Source organism: Fulmarus glacialis, unplaced genomic scaffold (assembly GCF_000690835.1).
Source record: "Fulmarus glacialis isolate BGI_N327 unplaced genomic scaffold, ASM69083v1 scaffold15855, whole genome shotgun sequence".
In the NCBI taxonomy this organism is placed as follows: Eukaryota; Metazoa; Chordata; class Aves; order Procellariiformes; family Procellariidae; genus Fulmarus; species Fulmarus glacialis.
This window is the reverse complement of record NW_009211307.1, coordinates 1-13,878: the sequence shown is the minus strand read 5'-3', so window position 1 is coordinate 13,878 and position 13,878 is coordinate 1. Positions and strand designations below refer to the sequence as shown.

The following is a 13,878-nucleotide window of genomic DNA, read 5'->3' as shown; positions in this document are numbered from 1 at the left end:
CCTGCTCTTGCTTCCCCTGTCCCTGTGTTCCTCCTCAGCTATCCGCTGTAACCAGGAGGTGACCAGACTAACTCAACCTTCAGTTTGATTCACTCTTGCTGGATTTACGTCCTTTTTGGTTTTATGTCTTTATATTATCCTGCTGCATAATAACAAAGCAAAGTCTCCTCCAGACCAAGGCAAGCATTTCGGTTAGTGGCATGTTTTCCTCTGCAGCAGCAGCTCGGTGCTGAGCACGGCAGGTCTGGTGTGAGCCCGGCGGCCACCCGCACCAGCGCTGCCTGCTCTTGTGCCTCCGTGCCATCTTCTCAGCTGCCCAAAGAGCTGCAAGGACCCTTTGGAAGGTTTAAATGACCCTCAAAGTTCATTGAAAGTAATTTAGGTTCTCAGAGAGTTTTGACAAGCCATTGTGTTTCCACCGTACTTGGTTCCTGCAGCCCCAGGTACGGCATGGAGTGATACAGCAGCATCACGCCTTGCTGTCTTGGCTGAAGTCGGCAGTACCAAAATCAGGCTGGCCCAGCTGGAGGCAATGTTTGCCTGAGCCTGGGGTGAGGCTCTGGCTTTGTGGTTAACCTCTGTGCCATGATAATGCCCAGGAAGAATCAGTGCAGTATAAATTACAGCATTCGAAATCTGATCAGGATGAATTCATATCGCTGATGGGAGGCCAGAGAGCTCCTGGTTCATGCAAGGGGCAGGCGATTTTGATTCTCAAATCCCGGATAAGTGGCTGCGGCAGAGAAGATGACCAGTGACCACCAGCTCCCTGGCTGGCTGCACATCTGGGTATCACCAAGCACATGACAACAGCAAAGTACCGCACTGCCTACATCGCCTCAGAGAGCTTCAGCTATATGGCTACGAACAAGCAACAAAGCATCAACTTCCTTAATTCTGAGTGCTGGGTCACCTCACCTAGATTTAGACAAGACAAACCTCAGCTAGGAGCCTGGTGGAGCTCCCTCAGGGCGTGAATGAAACCTGCAGACTCTGGGAGCAAATTTTTTCATAGGCAGCTCAGTCTTCCAAGCCCAGGAATCCCTTCCAGATATTTTTCTTCACTATGCAAGCCTTTTCCATCATTTTTCCACTTCATGCCATCTGCTTAGTTTCTGCTGGTTTAGGGGTGTTTTTTATCCTGGGCTACAAAGCTGCCACTACCTGTTAGGAGGAGGGAGTCCGAAGTCTTGTTCCTGGTAAATGGTACTCTGGTACCCGGAGCTTCAGTGGAAACCACTTGCTGGGTCATTGCTATGTGTGCACTGGCTAATTTGCTCTGACTCCTTTAAAAAGATTAATTGATTAGCTTGAAAAATTAACATGATTATAGCTGAATTTTCTTCCATAAGAGAACAAGCCATATTGTATTGCTAATAATAAGGCAGGATAAAAAACTCTACCCAGTTCGGGGTGGCTTTCTCACATTTTATTCACACTTCGAATCTGTTGCCTCACTGAAAAGCTTCACTGAAAAGATGACGAAGTTTAAGCCATTGCTAGTTACAATACATGTGTGGACAAATGCAAACTATTTTTATAGAAACAAAGCTAGATCATTGTTGTTTTGATGTTGATTACTGGGGTGAGTTTCCACTCCAGTCTCCACTCAACCTTGGTACTGTGCAGTGAGCCCGTGCTCTTCTGTTTCTTCTAAGGAGAGCTGCTTCTCTGTCTCACTGCATCACCACCACCAACAGAAAGTGAAAGCTCTGCGAGCTTCTCTAAGCTGTGTGACTTTCAGGACACTCGTCTTTCTCTTTTCCTTTTCTGACTGAGATTTCGCTCTCCTCAAAGTAAGAGGAGGCCAAAAATGGATAAGTTACGCGGCGTGCTGGATTTCTGCATCCGCCACCAGACTGTCCTGGGTTACAGCATTGTGTCCCTGCTGACGGCTGTCAGCGAACACATCTTCTCCTCTGTGGTGTTCAAGTGTCCCTGCAATTCTGGGAACGTGCTCTACGGCTCCGTCTTCCTCATAGCGCCTGCCGTCATCCTCTTTCTGCTTGGCTACATGGTGAACACCAGGACATGGCGCCTGCTGACAGGCAGCTGCCCTGCGGAGAAGTGCGGCAGCTGCAGCTGCAGCCCCTGCAGAACCCTCGCCCGCTACCACTGCGTCCTGGTGCTGGTGACAGCCAGAGCCTTGGTGGCCCCTCTCACCTGGATCGCGGCGGCCCTGCTCACAGCCAGGTTTTACGAGTGTGCGGCCAGCGGACACAGCCTGATAAAGAACTTCATGTGTAAAGACAAAGGACAAGAGTGCCACAAGCAGCTGGTCAAAATACCTTGCGACGAGAAGTTGTCGCAGAACATCACGGGTGAATTCCTCAGCCTTCAGGCACAGTCCCAGGTAAAGCCTCGCCGCTCTTCTCTTTACTCTACGAGCCCCAACGCTGGCTGCTCAATGAGCGGTGATGCCTGCTGGGGACAGTCCTTCTCTCTCACGCTATATGATTACCAAAAGCGCACGATTAGCAAAAATTCATTAGCAAAAAAACACTAACAGAAGGTAATAAGTGTATATTTGTGCTATTTTCTGGTTTTGCGTGTTTGCATGGCAGTTGTTTGGCACTGCTATTTACAAAACCTCTTTCAAAGCTGGGCAGGGAACCAGCCTAGAGACCAGGACTTTCCCCAGCAAGTTTTCTTCTCATTTAACTTAGGCATGGTGTGAGTTCTCTTTTTCCGCTTTTACCCCTCTAAATATCTCCAACTTTTCTAAGTACGCATTAGCTGAGGGGAAGCTGGGGTCACGAATAGAGAGGAAGCTGATGGCTCCTTGCAGTGGAGAACTGGCAAGTGAAACAAATAAGGACAGCTTGTTTGACTATGAATCTCAAAGCTTGAACGTATTAATAATTTCACACATGTATTCTAGAAGAATAGTTAAAATATGTATCTGTCGGGTTAAAGTGTTCTTGTGCTGAAAGCAAACAGCACGATCAAAAAAACAGCACTTGTGGGTGGATTTTTTTGTTTGGAGTGAAATGAAACCCCAAATTTTGGCAGCACTCCAACAAACCGACTGTTACTGATATTGCAACGAAATCTAAAAGAAACAAACTAGTCAAACAAAACCAGAAAAAGCGTGAAAGCATTTTTATTACTGACCATTATTTTTAATATCTGATCTACTTTCAACAAAATTAAGAACCAAAAAGAACACAAACTCATTTTTCTTCAGTACTCAATGTTTTTCACTTGAAAAAGAATCAGCCTGAAGTGGAAGGGGAAGCTGTGAGATCTCTGCCTGCAGCTTCCAGCTAAGTACCACTGGGTACTGGAGGGACCAGCATCTACTAGGACACCTGCTTTAGGTGGGGCCTCTGAGACTTATCTAGGGATGTTAAAATCATGTATAAACCAAGAATGAATTCCCATATTCGACAGTCAAATCAGTGTCCTGCCTACAAAACGTACAGGACACAACTTCTCCTGTGTGCTGTGGCAACTGGCTGTTTTTTGCAGGCTCAGACATCAGGGAGAGCAGGTACTTTCCAAGAGCAGATAAACCACAGTCAGCAGGAGGTCTAATTCGCAGCACCAGAGGTGGACAGGGTGATTCTGCACCCTCCATACCGTAAATCTGACCACAACTGCCAAAACTGCTGGTCAGTATCTTGCCTTTAAAGTTAAGAAAGCTGGATATAACTGAGGAAAGAACTTCACTCCACCTTCTCTTTTTTTGGTATTCATCCTCAGTCCAGCGAGATCAGCTCAGGGGGTGCAGCAGATCTGTAAGGCTGGCTGAATTGTGTGCATGGGATCCTCTCCGCAGTGAGCAGTTACAGGCACGCCAGGGTGTCTTCGCTTACAGTTTTCCTGTCTGCTTCAATGTTAAGTTGTATACTCCTACATATGACCATGCAAAACCACCATTAACCCATCTTTCTCTTTTCCAAGCTGATGGGATGGCTCCTGATAGCCAGCATCGTGATTATAGCACTGATTTCAAAATGTGTCATCCACTGTTACTCCCCGGTTAGCTATCTTCAGCTCAAGTTCTGGAAAATTTACTCAAAAAAGGAACGGGAGCTCTTTGAGATCAAGGCTAAAGAGCATGCAGCCAGGCTGGCAGAAATCAATACGAATTGCTTTTTTGAAGCCACGGACCCAGCACCGTTTCAGACTCCCAGCAATGAAGACTGGTGGAAGATTTCGTTCTTGTATACCCTCAGTTCGCAAGAGCAGTATTACAGCATGATACACAAGTACGTTAACACAAACAGAGGCCAGAGCGTCAGATTCGGGGAAGGAGATCAGATTCCCCCTGTTTTAGGATTTGTGGATGAAACAAGCGCAAGCGAATCAGGGTTTTAATGAAACAAATCCTTGCAACGCTGGCAGTCTTTTAACCCTACTGATATAAGAAGAGTCTTATTCTGTGCTCTTATTGAAATCTATGTGAATTGTATGTAAAAGCTGATAGTTGTAACCCTCAGCAGATTTGTTTTTAAATACACTTTATTACTTTTCCTTAAATACATTTAAATAAATACATCTGTCACAATGGGAGTTTTCATATGTTGTTGTTCATTAAGAAGGGTCACGTGTAAAATAATAAGCATCCACAAAGATGTCAGCACGTACTATATCAAATTATTACCAAACACCTTAAGGGCATTTGGCAGCTGGAGTGACAATACCAAACCTTCGTACCTGGCAGTATCAAAGACACAAAAAGGAATGGAAGTTTTGATCAGAAATTCAGCTCAGTTTATTAGCTCTCATTTGACGATACATCTTGTTCAGTGGAGCCTAGAGCAAGGTCTAGACTAAAATATTTACTTTCAGTCAATTAGTTTCTCAAGGCAAGGACCGTATCTTTTAAAATCTGGGAAGCGATTAGCATTTTGGAGCTACCTGTGCATAACAAAGGAGTCCATCGGAATGACTTCAGCTGCTTATCAGTTTGAATAGCTGAGCAAAAAGATCCCAGCCATTTTACCCCTACGTGCTCAGCAGCTTTAGGTAATAACAGTGAAACTAAAAACTTCCATGGTGGTGAATTTTCTTTACTCCTGCCTGATCTTGATCACCTTTTGCAGCAGGCCTTCTTAATTAGCTCTAGTGCTCATTTCCTGTAATTGTAAAGCTCTTTAATGGAAAAAAATAGGCATTTGAATGCTGCAGGGAAAACACACCAACATTAAACTTCCTGTTTATATTCCATTTTTTTTTTTTTCCTTTTTTTTTTCTGAAAACTACATAATTATTATGGGTTTTGTTTTTTTAAATATAATGTTACATATAGCATTTTGGCCCTGGCATCAGTACCTAAGCTACACCTGGATGTCCCTGCCAAATACCCTATTTAACTTGATCCAGAATGGAGTCCAAGTGCAAATTAGCATGTCTTCAGGGGTTAGGCTTATGCATAACATGGCAGTATAGGTGAAGCTTATATTAACAAACATTTATAGCACAGTTACATACTTAAGGACATTATAAATCCGCAATCCATGTTAGCAAATAATAACATTCTTATCAAAGAACATCTAATTATAAGAAACAAAGATACCAGTTTTGAGTGAAGAATGATAAAGTTCAGTTTTTCTCTGAAAAGTTTTTTTTAGAGAGCATTTTAGAGAGATGAGTCAGATTGTTTGGTCCGGGCTGTCCTTTCACTCCTCCCAGAAATCTTCTCTTTCTAGACAGTAAACTCTAACTTGGAAACTATTCAGACAGACAGAGAGGAATCCCATGAAGTTGTTTGTTACAGTCATTTTCCAAGGAAGAAGGAAGGGAAGAGCCTATTTTATCTAGCTAAATATATCTAGCTTGGAAGCTTCATTCTTATTATAAACTGAAAATATAACATATAAAGGGAAAACAAGATTTAATTCTGTATGTAGAAAAGAATTTTTAAAAGCCTTCATTTTGTCATGGAGTCACTGACTTGCTTGGTGCTCTTCTCCTTCCAAGAAACTTGATGATAATAGAGTAAAAAGTGTCCAATTTGTTACCTGTGCCTCCAGAAAGCATGGTTCCATTAAAAATATTCCATTTTACCTCTCATATTGAAGAGTTCATTTGTTCATTGAGATCAAGAGAAAGATAAATCTAATCTGGGATGTCGTAAATGGGAAGGAAACAGTGTCCTGGCCCTACTGAGATCAGTGCCAAAACGCTCCTTGATGCAGTGGGGCCAGGCTTTACTTTAGAGATATAGTAAAATACTTCAGGATAGACTGAAAGCCTCCAGGAACAAGGCATGCCTTACTTCATTTCCTGATGAGAAGCTGCAGTGAAAACACCCTCAGAATTCGTGTTAATGCTCTCAGCTGCATCTGGGTGGGCTTTTGCCACTTCCCACTCACAGTCACAACTGCCAGGGTCTCGTTAAGTAACAGTGCCTTGGCTTTCCAGGGAAGACACAGAGCCGGCACTTCTAATTAAAATCAATGAGCAAAGGCTTCAAATGGGACTGCAATACATATCTTCAAGTTTTCTGGCAATGACAGCAGTCTATTTTTCACAGATAAAGTGACTTTTGGGGGAAGGAAAAAATTTCTATCTATGTATAAGGATAGAAGCAGATATTTATATATTGGTTTTGTATGCAGTCATGTTTGAATTTTGATTTTTCCTCACCTTTATGTAACACACATATCTTCTGTACGCAGACTTGCACACGGGTGTATGTGCATGCACACACCTACGGTAACTTTTTCTGTCGAGATCTCCACCAGCTAAAAAGCATCTGTCACCACGCTGCAACAGAAGTAAGAGAACCATATCTTACAAAACAAGGACAGTATATGTTCTTCACTTTCAAGATAATAACAAAAAGAGGAGAATATTTGGTTGGTAGGATGTTGCTGGAAAAAGGAAAAATGGCCATTGCCTCGTAAAGAACCTTTTTGTGGTCAGCCACATGTCCATCTCAGCCAGCTGGGCAAACCAGCCAAAACCCCACCGAGGGCTCCTGCACAGGCAGTGAAATCAGGCAAATCCCACAAGACCTTTCAGCCCTGATGATTAAAAAAACCAGTAGGGAAACTTGTTACTGGTTGTAACACGTTGTTACACGTTGTCACTCGTTATTGCATGGTAACTCGTTATTGCAGGTAACAGCATGTTGGACTGAGCCCAAGGCTGGGTAATGAATAACTTAGTTTTTGTTCTGTACAAAGTTGTTCTCTTAAAGCTTCATTACGCTATGCCACCGTACAACACTATTAAGACAAACAAAGGGAGAAAGATTATTGTGAGGATTGCACAGATCTGGTGGGAGTGAACCCCGCTGTCCCTAAGGTAAGAGGTGCCCCTCTCTTAGCAGGATTAAGAGGTAAACAGACTGAGAGAAAAATAGGAGACGAGGGTACAACTCGCAGCGATAAAATCAGAGTTAAATCTGGACTTCACTGAACTGAATTGAGGGTTTGCATTTCGGTTTAAAATAAGCACTTTGGTGAGAAGAAGGTGGGCAGGCTTTGTACTGTGCTAGGACTTTGGTTTTTATCCAACCCTTGCCCAGATATCTTGCATTACACCGGACAACATTAAACCTTTCCTTAACTCAGGTCTCTGCAAGGCTGCTATTTCTCTACTTCCCAGACATGTTGTGGTAACAATTCCACTGCCAAGGGGAAGATGTTGAACAGCCGGTGATGAAGGTCGGGTAAGAACAGACACAATGACCAGCAAACCAAATCTCTGAATTTTTATTCAAGTTTCTTTAGGTGAGTACAGATCCACAGTGACTACACATTAAATATGCCATGCTTTGTTCAGTTTGGTCATAAGATCAGTGCTCTTGAAGAGAAGGCTGACATGAAAAGGCCCATAGCTTGAAGCAACACAAGCATTGCTGCGGTCATCAGAGTGCTGCAGCCTGATGCATGCACGGGGCTGAAGAGGCATGCCAGCAAAACTGCATGTGGGGCCTCAAAGAGCCATAAGGAACCCAACCAGCCTCTGCCATCAGTGAAGCCGCATCCCTCTCTGGTTTCAAAGGGAGCAGGATGTCCGGTGTGGAGGACAATGAATGGCAAATGCATCAAAACAGGCAGCTGACAGCGAGGCACTGCACTCAGCAGTCACAGCGGATGAATTAATTATTCCTAACCACAAACAACCAGAGAAATAAAGCACCTCTTAGCAACCATGCTTTGAAACATTACCAACAAACAAAATGGGAAAAGGTGGTCATGTTTAGCTAAAAACAATTGGTTTCAGAATGAGTATTTTGCATCTGGCGTGCACTAAATGCTGAGATAAAACTGTCAATGAGCTCAAGAGCATGGTTATGTGAGAAGGAAGGACAGGCCATTTTGATCTTTTATACTGATATCTGTGTCATGACAATTAACATTGCTCTGCCCCTCCTGTTTGTTGCCCAGCTCTCTTCGCCTTTCAAATACATGACTGGTGGGGCTGGCTCAGCGAAGCCATTTTTACCCTGCATGCCTTCTTCAGAAAAAAAAGGCGCAAAATATCCCTCAGCAAGAGTTTCTCCCAGTATTTCTTTCACTTATTTCTTTTGTGTTTTCTGTCTTCAGCCTTCCTTAAAAACGTAATTCCTATTTCTGTCACAGCATCGCCCTTCAGCCTGTCCTGGAGGAAGGTAACTTCTGCTGCTAAGTGAACCTAAAAAGAATCAGGTCTGATCAGTTAAGCAAAGGAATGCCCAGTTTTTCCCCCTCCTCCAGTGTAACGGGCTTTTTCTCTCTCTCTTACCACAAGGGGACCCCCTTTCTCAGGTTTCATAAGAAACACATTTCTAGATTGCTTTAAAATATCTTTCCTAACTAAGTTAATAAAAAGGAAGTTTATATATACTGGAGTTTGTATAATACATTACCCTTCATTCCAGTGCTTTGCTTTCTTCCAAGAACCTAAATTGTGTACTTGTTGATTTTGTGACCACAAAATTTCCTGGTCACATACTAATACTGATGATACAATACTTTTGTTAATTAGTCTTATATCATATACTATAATTCTGAGACTGATGTACATACATAATACTTGTACAGCTTTTGTTTTCTTGAAACATAAGATATATGACAAATTAGACATTGACAGAAACATAAAGCAGCCCAGAAGTTATCTCCCAGAAAACGCCACAGAAGCTGTAGAACTCAGTGACTTCCAAATGATGCCCTTTGTTTATTCTTTTGTAAAAGTCTTAAATTTAAGAACAAAATTTGGAATGCCATCTGATACACTTCTGATGCTTTGGTTTTAACATTATACTCATCCACACTTTGTTTTCTCTTTCAGCGGGCACTGCGGTAACCTGAGAATGTTATTTATCTTCATGTATTTGGAAAGAATCAGGGATAGCTATTACTGGTTACAGGCAGGAAAATGCGATAGGCTCAAGGAACAGCGGAGTCGTCCAGCATGCCCCCCTGGCTCCCCACGTTACATGTTAGCTGGCTCCCTGGTCCCACCTGGCTTTTGCACCTGAGTCAGTCACTGAAAAGCCAAGCAGGGACAGTATGGAGGTGAGCCAACCTGCGTGCTTCTCTACCTCTGGATCCAGGATCAGCCTTGTCCTCTTTTATTTAGATATAGACATTTAATCTGAGAGCGATATTAAACACTACTAAATTTCCTTCATTTATCTGAGCAAGTGGTTTTGCTTTCCTGTGCCTCTACATACTAACAAAGAATGGAGAACACAGATGGGCACTTCCTTACCATTTCCAAGGCACCTCGAATCACCCCGCAGAGGACGTTACAGTAGCAAAGTGATGCTCGTTCTGCTGGCAGCTCCTCCACAAAGTCCACTAGCGGATTTTTGTCCAGGATTAAGGAGAATTCATTTCCTGCGGCACTACTGCAGCTCACACTAGGGGTGACCCCCAGGTACATCTTGAAAGCAACCTGCAAAAGGATGAAAGTCTGCTGCTTGAATCTGTTGTGTGCAAACCAGAGGTGAAACTTTAGGATGCAGCATGCCGTAGATCAGCTTTACCCCAGGAAAATAGGGGGAAGGGGCAGACAGGCTGGAAATCAAACTAGATTTGTCTCTTCTGAGATCAGCTTGAGCCAGAGATGCAAATCGGGAGCTATGTGATACTCCAGGGAAGTACAGCAGAAGGCTGCTTATTCTGTCTTTGATGTTCCTACATTTACAACCCCATACAAAGCGGTTTTACTGTTACCACTCGTCTGCTTTCAGTCATGCCACACTCCCCTGGGACCATTAGCATCTATATTAGGTCCTTCATACATTGCCAGCAACTTTGATAATCACAGCTCAAGAACTGCAATTGGTGAGTGTGTGTTTGTACTCTGATCTCCATCTGCAGTCACAAAAAAACAACAACCCACCAAGAATAAGACTGCCAAGCCTCCAAACTTATTTGATTATATAGAGCATTGCTTGCTTTCCTTCTACTACTGATGAATGTTACTGTAAAAGTGCAACATCCGCTCTGCTAGCGGAGGGGTCCCCTGTGAGTGTGTTTCTCCAGACAGTGACATCACGGCATTATCTAGACAGCGCGTACGCAGGCAGGCTAGCGGCAGGCTGTTCTTCCTCCGGAGAGCTCTCCCCTGCTACACCACTACAGACTGCTACGACCGAAGATAAAAGTGTCTTGATTTTTACCTCCTTAGTGAGTATCAAACATGGATGGTTTCCAAACAATCCTGAAATTCTTTATGAACCGGAAAACCGCTTTAGGTTACAGTTTTATGGCACTGCTGACAATGGGAGGTGAACGTGTGTTTTCTCTTGTTGCTTTCAGATGCCCCTGCAGCAATGAAAACTTCAGGTACGGTTTGGTATTTCTCTTCTCCCCAGCTTTTGTTTTGCTAGTTATTGGATATTTCTTGAACAGCAAGACCTGGAAACTCTTTACAGGCTGCTGGGTGAATCCCAGAAAAATATTCCCCAGAGGGAATATCTGCCATTTCTTTTACGTCTTTGGACAAATCACTTTAAATGCTCTGGTAGCCCCAGTAATGTGGCTTTCTGTGGCTTTGCTCAACGGGACTTTTTACGAATGTGCCATGAGTGGCTTGAAAAATCCTGCCTACTTACATGCAATTTGCCACAGCAAATCTGCAAAGTGCTTTGAAGAGCTACACAAGGTAGCCTGTGACAAAAGCTCCATGCCCTTTTCAGAGAGTGACGAACTGAAGCGAACTCTTCAAGCACAGTCCCAGGTAAGAAAAATAAATAAAGAGCATTATGCACTTTGTACTGCCGCTGTGATTTATCTGTGGAAGATCCTGATGTCAGATGCTAAGATAAAATCATTGGTTTCACATAAACAAAGTTTTGACATGATGCAGCCTTGCAAAACACAATCAATCCATCTTTTAGTTCAGTTTGAGCTGTGCCATACTCCCTGGGGGGCCCCACTGATGGCAGGATCAGTAAGACCAGGTAACTGAAAGCTTCCTTCCTGAATGAAGATTGCTCTGAAGAGAAAAAGCTACTGGATTGTTGAGGAGGCTGAATTAACAGATGTCACCCCATTAAAGGGGTCTGTCCTATTAAAAAATCCATACCACACTCTCCTATTTTATACCATCATGATAACTGTAATGAAATCTTAGGTCACTAACAGTAGAAAAATACTGGAAAATAAGATTTGTGGCAGATTTATCACTGCTTATATAATTTGTTTCTGTTTGTGTTCCTCATGTTCATGATGCCAGATGAGAGCATGTTTTTGTCCTGCTTGGAGGAAGGAAGAAACACTAAAATAAACCAAGCAGAACATGCAAAGCTGTGATCGTATTACATTTTACTGTATTAGTGTGATACAGTTCTGCTCACTGCCTGTAACGTAAATAAATTCAGAGACAAAAAATCAAAACAAAAGAAAAAAAAAAAGAAAAAAAGACCACAGAAAATGATGGAAAGATGATTTTTTTTCAGGAAGGAAAAACACTCTGTGGAGCCAGCAAGTATTTGTCAGACAATTGTATCCATCTGGAACCATTTCCTCCCCAAGAGCCGGCTTTATTTCCAAGTCCTCATGCAAATAGGGCTGGAATGCAGACAAGGCCTGCACTGCAGACAAAGCAATTTTAGAAGGAAATAACAAATAGTGCTTAAGACTTGAATTTTGTGTATAGGAAATAGTGAAAGAGTCAGTTTATAGCATGAGAATACATGGGTTCATTCTCCAAGCTGCAAGAAGGTGAAAAGCTGCTAAAAAGGGCAGTTTCTCAAATACCCATAGAAATCATCAATCAGTACAAAGTGACTGGAAAAATAAAAGAAAGCGAAGCTATTCTTCCATACCAGCCCCTAAGAATAATTGTTTGTCAAGCTTCTCTGTTTCACATATTTCCCTGAGGAACCTTTCTATACTCCCTCAGCTAAATACAGATTTTTATATACAGGTGGTTATTTTTTAACAGTGCAAGTGTTCACATGAGAAAGGTTTCAGTTCTCCTTATCATCACCATTAAAATATGGTAAATCAGTTCCAGTTCGTATGGATCTCTGAAACCTAGATTTGTCCACACTGGAATTTGTTCCACTGTTTGAAAACAAGTTTTGGTTTTTTTTGCAAATGTTACACATTGCAGTGAAGTAGGTGGGTAAAACTATTGGCTGCGCCAGCGGCACTAGGCATGAAAATACTGTGTTCACACCTCCACTCTCCTTAGAGGACAACATCCCACAATGACAATTTCAAGCACATTTTTCCACCCTCAGCCCTTGCTCTAATCCTGGAAGTAGCTCTTTCTTTTAAAATGTTCTTAACAGAATTTTATCAAACTCTGAAGTTGCTACAAAAAAGGTTGAGTGATGCTGGAAAAGCATATTTCAGCAAAAAAGTTCTCTGAAAATACAGCAACTATTTCTAATCAGTGTGTAGATGAATTGGGCTCTATTTCAGTGCCAACACAGACCTGCCAATGCACACACTATTTCTCCTTCCTCATGCCCTCTCCTCCCAGCATTCTCACAGGGTTGGGCAAGAAGGTAATTTTAAACTAGTTTTGGCATAAAAATAATTTTCCACTACAAAGGGCTGATTCATCAAAGTCAAAAAAAGTTCATAAGAATAGCGTAGATTTCAGTGAATCTCCTGATTCACCGAACGCTTTTTAAATTTAGGACCATCTTTTATATTCCTGTTAGCTAATTAATGTATTTGTTGGCTTGGGTTTTTTTTAAATTAAAAAAGTCTGCAAAAAAACACATCTAAAATTGGTCACAGTTTAAAAGGTTGATTGATCTGGGACAAAAGTTACTTACCCTTTTTGGTTTTGTAGTTAGTCACAATTCAGAATTGTGTCTTAATCCTAATTCTTGCTAGGTAATTTTATTTAACACTTTCAGGAGATAGAAAACCATTTACCATCCAGTGATTGTACTATTTTATTCTCCCTATGCACTTTTCCCTTTGTGTGGCAGAATTCAGTGAGCAATTCCAATATACTACATGGCAGATGGTTATAGTTTTGCAATAAACTCTCATCAATATCCTCTCTAAATTACCCAGACACTACTCCTGCTCTCAGGTCCGTTCTGTTTTCTCTATAGCTCTATTCAGCCATAGCATTATTTGAGTGATCATTTAGACCTCTCTTAGAGTTTTCTTCATACGCAGTCTTGTAGTTGAAGTCTGATTCGAAATCATCTGTCCTGGAACCTGCCATTGCCGTTGCACTGGACACGTCTCTTCAGCTGTTGTTATCCCAGTTCCCTTTGTTATAAAATGGGACGGGGAGGCAGCCAGACTCTAGTATAAGCCAACTTTTCTTAAGCGTTTTACCTTCACTGTAAAAATCAACCAGCTTTTGCCTTCCTGAGAAAGAGACATCAAAATGAGCGCTATTGAGAAGCCTCAATCCTGACGTCTTCTGCTTCCCTTTGGTCCCCATATGGACGCCCCATTGACACCAACGCCAGGCGCAAAATGCAAACTGGGATGAATCATAGAATCA

General features: G+C 42.4%; 3 protein-coding genes across 3 annotated transcripts; 2 read left to right on the top strand and 1 right to left on the bottom strand.

Moving 5' to 3' along the window:
- The first annotated feature begins 1,813 nt into the window (after positions 1 to 1,813).
- LOC104076588 (protein FAM26F-like) lies at positions 1,814 to 4,323 on the top strand. Its single transcript, XM_009577506.1, has 2 exons — positions 1,814 to 2,353; positions 3,907 to 4,323. Exons 1-2 carry the CDS (start codon positions 1,814 to 1,816, stop codon positions 4,321 to 4,323), a joined length of 957 nt encoding a protein of 318 aa, XP_009575801.1.
- A 4,152-nt stretch (positions 4,324 to 8,475) lies between these two features.
- Positions 8,476 to 10,451, bottom strand: LOC104076591 (trafficking protein particle complex subunit 3-like protein). Its single transcript, XM_009577509.1, has 3 exons — positions 10,447 to 10,451; positions 9,655 to 9,871; positions 8,476 to 8,595 (listed from the first exon to the last, which is right to left on the bottom strand). Exons 1-3 carry the CDS (start codon positions 10,449 to 10,451, stop codon positions 8,476 to 8,478), a joined length of 342 nt encoding a protein of 113 aa, XP_009575804.1.
- A 7-nt stretch (positions 10,452 to 10,458) lies between these two features.
- LOC104076590 (protein FAM26E-like) lies at positions 10,459 to 11,130 on the top strand (the record flags this gene model as incomplete). The annotated part of the gene is made up of 1 exon (XM_009577508.1): positions 10,459 to 11,130. A coding segment is annotated over exon 1 (540 nt), but the record flags the coding sequence as incomplete, so codon positions are not given.
- Between the last annotated feature and the right edge of the window lie 2,748 nt (positions 11,131 to 13,878).

Coding starts and splice junctions, on each gene's coding strand:
- LOC104076588 (XM_009577506.1), top strand. CDS start 1,814: ATGGATAAGTTACGCGGCGTGCTGGATTTCTGCATCCGCCACCAGACT. Junction 2,354..3,906: donor GCCTTCAGGCACAGTCCCAG/GTAAAGCCTCGC, acceptor CTCTTTTCCAAG/CTGATGGGATGGCTCCTGAT.
- LOC104076591 (XM_009577509.1), bottom strand. Junction 8,596..9,654: donor TTCGAGGTGCCTTGGAAATG/GTAAGGAAGTGC, acceptor GATTCTTTTTAG/GTTCACTTAGCAGCAGAAGT.